General features: G+C 42.3%; 2 protein-coding genes across 2 annotated transcripts; both read left to right on the top strand.

Annotated features, from left to right (window-relative positions):
* Nucleotides 1-282: 282 nt before the first annotated feature.
* LOC141649939 (uncharacterized) lies at nucleotides 283-855 on the top strand. The gene has a single exon (XM_074458606.1). The coding sequence runs from the start codon at nucleotides 283-285 to the stop codon at nucleotides 853-855; it is 573 nt and encodes a 190-aa protein (XP_074314707.1).
* Nucleotides 856-5513: 4658 nt separating this feature from the next.
* LOC141649938 (uncharacterized) lies at nucleotides 5514-6329 on the top strand. Its single transcript, XM_074458605.1, has one exon. The coding sequence runs from the start codon at nucleotides 5514-5516 to the stop codon at nucleotides 6327-6329; it is 816 nt and encodes a 271-aa protein (XP_074314706.1).
* The last annotated feature ends 1098 nt before the right edge of the window (nucleotides 6330-7427 follow it).

Raw genomic sequence — 7427 nt, 5'->3', positions numbered from 1 at the left:
ATCATGACGAAGAACGGCGATACCAGCAACAAATCCAAGGGCGCTGATGGTGTCGAAAAGATGACCATACCACCATCATCCCCGTTGTATCTCCATCCCACTGATAGCCCTAGTTTGTCATTAACGCATACTAGATTCAATGGGGACAACTACGATTTATGGGCTGCAGCGGTTTGCAACGGCCTCGATGCAAAAAACAAGTTGGGTTTCGTCGATGGATCCGTGAAGAAACCCAGCGAAGATAACTCTTATGAATTTGTGGCCTAGCGTCAATGTAATGCGATGATTAAAGCTTGGCTACGAACTGTCATTGATGAGAAATTACATTCCAGTATTACGTTTTCGGGAACCGTTACCAAAATTTGGAACGAATTAAAGGAGCGTTATTCTGCAGGAAACGCCCCTCGTGTCCACCAACTCAAGAGTGATCTGAATGAGTGTAAGCAAGGCACTCGATTCGTGGTTGAATATTATACTGCGTTAAAGATGATATGGGATGAGTTGGCTGGTTATAGCAAGGTTCCAACGTGTACTTATGGAGCAGGTGCGGCTTTGACACGGGAGCGTGAAGAGGAGAAAGTTCACCAATTCATTATGGGCTTCAACTCGGCATTGTATGGCCACATCAGGTCAAACTTATTAATGGAAGACAATCTCACCTCCTTGAGTCGAGCATATGCACTTGTGCTAAGGGAGGAACGTCACAAAGCTGTGACCCGCATCCAAGAAGAAAAAACAGAGATGGATATGGCCGCAAAAACCAGTAGTGGATGTGGTCGAAGTACTACTTCACCACAGAAAGAGGCGGATGCAGAATCACCACTACCACCCAAGTGCACCTACTGCAAGAAATAGTTCCATACGGAGGACATCTGTTACGAGAAACACGGGTATCCGTCAAGGGGCCGAGGCAGGGGAAGGCGTGGAGGACGCGACAATGGTCGTGGCGGTAGATGTCAGGCTAGCACACAACAGGTTGCGAGTGCAGCAACCACAAGTGAAGGAGATTCCTCGAAATCGACCTTCACAAATGAGGAGATGGAGGAGCTGCGTGGACTTCTCACCGCCAAATCAGAAGGTAAGAAATTATCAGGTATGATTAATGTACAATCAACCGAATGGATGCTTGATAGTGGTGCTTCGCACCACATGACGGGATCACATGAATTACTATCTAACATATGGCGAGGAGAACCGTCAACTGTGGGACTACCTGACGGTTCACAGATTGTAGCACAGGAGCATGGAAGAATTGTTTTAAGTGCCACGTTTGAGCTCAAAGATGTCTTATATGTCCCGTCTTTGACTTGTCATCTTATTTCAATCCAACAACTTATTCGTGAAAATAATTGCGTTGTGATTTTTCATCCTAATTATTGTATAATGCAAGACCTGATTACGAAGACGGAGATTGGACGGGGTGAGCAACGAGATGGAGTTTATTATATGACACGAGTGGACGAAAAGGTAGCAAGGACAACCGTCGTTGATGGACGGGTATGGCATCGAAGACTCGGTCATCCGTCTAGAAACGTTTTACCTTTTTTGTCTAGTTTAATTCAAACCAATTTATCTTTACATCCTGATTATGTTTGTGACCCTTGTTGTCGGGCGAAACAGACTCGTTCACGTTTTAAACCAAATAATAAACGCAGTGCTATTTTATTTAAATTGATCCACTGTAATATTTGGGGTCCATACCACGCCAGTAGTTTATCCGGGGCACAGTACTTCTTACCCATCGTCGATGACCATAGTAGGAGTGTATGGGTGCATCTCATGAAAGATAAAGGGGAGGTAGGCGATTTGATGAAAAGCTTCTGTAAAATGATACAAACTCAATTTGAAAAACACGTAAAAATTGTACAAAGTGATAATGGCACCGAGTTTCTCTCGGGAGCATTAAAAATGTTTTACAAGGAAAATGAGATGATTTTTCAAACCAGTACCATTGATACTCCTCAACAAAATGGGCGATTAGAGCGTAAACATCGACATATCCTAGAAAAAGCGAGAGCCTTACGTTTTGAATCCGACTTACCCATTAGTTTTTGGGGAGAATGCATTTTAGCGGCAGCCTACCTTATTAATCGTACTCCTACTCGAGTCTTAGATGGATGCACACCTTATGAATTGTTGTATGGAACACCACCCAGCCTAGACAATTTATGTGTTTTTGGGTGCCTCAGTTCCGCACACAATAAGGAGAGACCAAAGGACAAATTCAGAGAACGAGGAACTCGTTGTATTTTCATAGGATACCCCAAAACTCAAAAGGGTTGGTTATTGTATGATCCAAAATCATGAAAACGTTTTGTGTCACGTGATGTCATATTTTACGAGCATATTTTTCCTTTGGCCAATTCAGTCCAAAACAATGATATTACAAATGGATTGAACAATAACACTCAGCCCCTGATTCCCGATGACCCAAACGAAACCGTGACTTTAGACGATATGGAAACTGAACATGTCGAGGCATGGGAAGCCACGGCAGTTAATGACCCCATCCTTAAGGGGGAGTCTATTGTCGAGGGAGAAGCAGGGCGTGTGGCAGAGGAAGAACCGAGCCTTGGTAGAGGAGAGCGAGCGAAATTTGAGCCCGCTTGGAAGAAAGATTATATATGCAAGTCTACTCGTGTCATATCCACAAACGATGCTCGTCCAGTTCATTCATCGTCTTCCAAGAAAGGTACTCGTTATCCACTAATTAATTATGTTACAACTCGTTGTTTTTCATCGTCCCACAGGAATTTTATTGCAGCTATTGATGTCGTTAAAGAGCCGAGAAATTATTTTGATGCCGTTAAGAAGAACGAATGGAGAGTTGCAATGGCCAACGAAATTGAGGCACTGGAAAAAAATGGAACCTGGAACATTGTTGAATTGCCGGAAGGAAAATGACCTATTGGTTGTAAATGGGTCTACAAGGTTAAGTATAAAGCTGACGGGTCCATATAGTGATACAAGGCAAGGGTAGTAGCTCAAGGCTTCACCCAAATTGAAGGGGTGGATTACCACGAGACCTTAGATGACGAGTGTCCGTTGTTTGTTGGCCGTGGTTGTGACGAAGAAATGGGATATTGCTCAGTTAGACGTTAATAACGCTTTCCTCCATGGTGATTTGAGTGAGGAAGTGTATATGAATCTGCCTTCAGGTTTTGAAACAGCCGGCACCAACAAGGTATGTCGTTTGATGAAATCTTTATATAGCCTAAAACAAGCCTCGAGAAATTGGTTTGCAAAATTAGCCGAGTCCTCGAAATTAGATGGATTCGAACAATCATTGGCAGATTACTCCATTTTCACGTTGAATAAGGGAGACGTTTTTATTGGTGTCTTAGTTTATGTCGATGATATGATATTGGTGAGCAATAATAATACCAAAGCTTGTGACCATTTGAAGACTTTCCTTGATAAGAAATTCGGTATAAAGGATCTTGGCCGTCTTAAATATTTCTTGGGCAGATTACTCCCTATCCCCGTTGAATAAGGGAGACGTTTTTATTGGTGTCTTAGTTTATGTCGATGATATGATATTGGTGAGCAATAATAATACCAAAGCTTGTGACCATTTGAAGACTTTCCTTGATAAGAAATTCGGTATAAAGGATCTTGGCCGTCTTAAATATTTCTTGGCCATCGAAGTAGCTCATGGAGCACCCGGTTTATTCCTTAACCAACAGAAGTACGCCATTGAAATTGTAAAGGAAGCGGGGATAGAAGGAGCTAAGCCAATTCATACTCCAATTCCGCAAAACCATAATCTTGCACTTGCAAAAGGCTACGTATTGAGAGATCCCACGAAATATAGACGGTTAATAGGGAGATTGGTATACTTGACTATCACTCGGCCGGACTTAGTTTATGCGATGCATATCCTGTCACAATTCGTCCATGAGCCGAGGAAGGAGCATTGGGAAGCGGCAGTTAGAGTAATTCGTTACATCAAAGGTAATCTGGGCAAGGGAATTGTTATGAACAGAGACTCGGACTTACAACTACGAGGTTATTCGGATTCTGATTGGGGTCACTGTCCTTTGTCAAGAAGATCCTTAACCGGTTATTTTGTGTCGTTGGGACGAACACCAATCTCCTGGAAAGCGAAGAAGAAACACACGGTTTCTAAGTCATCAGCCGAAGTTGAATATCGGGCAATGACAGCTGTAACAAGTGAGCTTATTTGTGTCATGTCTTTTCTAATGTCATTGCACATCACTCACGAGCAGCCTATATATGCAATTATTCTGTGACAACCAAGCTGCTCTCCATATTACCAAGAACCCGGTATTTCATGATCGCACAAAGCATATCGAAATTGATTGCCACTTCATTCGTGAGAAATTACTTAGCAAGAACATCATGACAGCGCACATACGTAGTAAGGAACAAATAGCGGACATCTTCACTAAGGCATTAGGTGGAGAAGCGTTCGATTATTTGCAGCGTAAGTTGGGCATTCGGATACCAAATGCTCCAACTTAAGGGGGAGTGAAGAGAATATAATCGTTATATATTCTCTAATATTATCTCGTGTAAATTATGTGATCCTATTCGATATGTATCTTGTGTAATAAGGCAAGTCCAACTAGGGTTTACATAGTGTGTTTTTTGTATATAATGATAGGCTTGTACATCGTCATATTCATTCAATAATATACGGCTAAGTTGCCTTACAGTTTATCAATCCATCATCTCTTTAGCAAGTGTAACATAAGCAAGTGGTTCTAAATTCTTTATGTAAATAAATGGCAGGAGAATCATTGAGAATTTATTGCCCCATGCTGCCCTTGTATCCTTTGTTAACATGGAAGCCACGTCCTAATTATCAAAACGATCAATCGTATCATTACAACTTACAATAGATAGATAAATGGAATGAATTGAAAAGTGTGTTATACTAGGTATATGAATATTCCGTATATAAGTAATTCGATTATAAATGAATGTAATCGCCTGTATTTAATTTCTATGTAAAAAGAGAGAGTAAAATAGAGAACAACCTGGATTCCTGGTTGTTGTCTTAAATTATAAGGGCACAAGCCTGTAATTTGAACTCCATCTTGAAAATCTAGTAAGTAGTAAGGAAATATGAGCGTAGTTAATAATAACCGTTGCTCTTCAATCACCAAATCAAAGAGCCATTGCTTTGATTATGCTCTATCTTCACAATATAGGAAAATATATTCATTTTCCATGTATAGCTTATTTGATATTTCCTTCCTCTTATTTATATTGTACCTTTGTATAAATAGCCTAGTTTAGCTTTGTAATTGCACGATTGATCAATTCTAATAACAATCCTAATGTTCTCTCAATTCTATTATGGTATCAGCTTTCAAGGTTTTCCGATCCTAACCCTAAAAAACGCAGACACTCTTCCGCCTTTCCGTCTATCATGACGAACGACACTATAATTTCATCCTCTGAAACCTCACAAAATCCTCCGACTTCGACTTAATCGATTATTCCGGTCGAAAATCCTGGAGCACGAATCACTCAAACGTTGCTCAATGGAAAAAAATTACGAAGAATGGTATCGTACTCTCCGTCTTGCTCTCCTTGCAAAAGGGAAGTTGGACTACGTTGACGGCACCATCTCAAAGCCATCTCCTTCCGATGCCGATTACAAATCATGGCGATCTGCTAATGCCTTGGTTTGTGTGTGGATTTACTTTTCCATAGAGCCTGATTTACGGACCTCTATTAGCCTGCCGGAAGACGCCACACAACTTCTGCTCGACATCAAGCATCGTTTCACATTGGTAAATGATGCTCATATTTTTCAATTAGAAAGTGACATTATTGCTTGTAAACAGGGTCCGACAGAGACAATTATGGCATATTACGGCCGCATCAAGAAGCTATGGGACGATCTCTTGGACAGTGATGCTCTGCCAACAGGCCACTGTAATCCTTGCACGTGCAATCTGAAGGTGTACCTGGACCGTCGCCGGGACAAGAAACGGGTACGCTCTTTTCTGATGGGTCTTGATGATAGGTATGGTGTTCTTCGCTCTCATATTTTAGGCACCGATCCTTTACCATCTTTGAATCAAATTTACAGTCGTCTTCAACATGAAGAAGGCATGCGAAATACTCTTCAAAATTCGAACCCCATTCCCCAACCCGAACCCATGATTTATGCTGCAAATGTCAGTTTTAACGGACCTCAAAACGCAATGGGAGGGGAGGCTGCTATGAACAGGGGAACTCAAGGGAATACAGGGGGTTGTCTTCGACCGTTCCTCCAACTCCGAACCCCAACAAACCTACCTGTCTTGCGTGTAAACGGCCTGGACATGGTTTCCGATCATGTTTTCGGGTAACAGGGAACTTCCCTGACTGGTGGGGATCCCGACCTCGGGACCGCATTATTATTAGTCCCGACGCTACCGACCTCAGTCAGGCCATCTTTATTCCGGATGAACGAAGTAAAGCGAAACGCCAATCTGGTCATCCCCCTCGGTCACACATGATCAGCCAGGGTGCGTCCTCTTCCTCGGCTGCCTCGTCTCTTGACAATATTGACTTCAATAATCTGAACCCGGACGAACTCGTCGTGCTCTCCAAGCTGTTACGATCTCAAAAGTCCTCTGCTCCTACCGATCACCTTAATGGTAATGTTCCGATAACTTCTTGGATCATAGACACATGGGCATCCCACCACATGTCGGGTTGCCCATCGCATTTTACTAATTTACGACCCATCTCCCCTTTATCGGTAGGACTACCGAATGGGGATCGAACCCGAGCCACACACTGTGGGGATATATTTTTATCCCCTCGACTTGCTTTGCATAATGCTTTGTTTGCCGCTAATCTTCATTGTCATTTAATTTCCGTATCCAGTCTACTTCTCGATGATAGCCTGACTATTCAATTTTCTCAAAAAATGTGTGTAATTCAGGACCGTTCCTCGAGGAGGATGATTGGTGCGGGTGAGTAGCGCGAGGGACTGTACTACTTAAAAGAGGTTCGACAACATGACGCTAAAATCTGTGCGGTGAGCACCATCGATAATAATGAGCTGTGGCATCGGAGGTTGGGGTACCCTTCTTCCGAAATTAATCGTTTTCTTTCTGTTACAAACAATAATTCTCGTTCTACTTTTCATAGTCAAACTTGTGAAATTTGCCTTCGTGCAAAGCAAACTCGTAATTGTTTTCCTTTAAGTTCTAATAATGCTTTATCCATTTTTGATTTAATCCATTGCAACCTTTGGGGCTCTTACTCAGAAAACGGGTCTTGCGGGTCTACTTATTTTTTAACTGTTCCGGGTGTAATTCCGGAGCAAGATTGTGACCACTTAAGCTTGTAGAATGATGTCGTTGTTGGTCTCTTCCTTTCACTCTTTCCTGTAAAGATGAACAAACTGAGGGCTCGGCTTTGGCCGAGCGTACTCACTCCGACGCTCAAGTCAGTAA

The sequence above is a fragment of the Silene latifolia genome, chromosome 3 (genome assembly GCF_048544455.1).
Source record: "Silene latifolia isolate original U9 population chromosome 3, ASM4854445v1, whole genome shotgun sequence".
In the NCBI taxonomy this organism is placed as follows: Eukaryota; Viridiplantae; Streptophyta; class Magnoliopsida; order Caryophyllales; family Caryophyllaceae; genus Silene; species Silene latifolia.
Note: the sequence above shows the minus strand (reverse complement) of the source record. Positions and strands in the feature narration are given on the sequence as shown.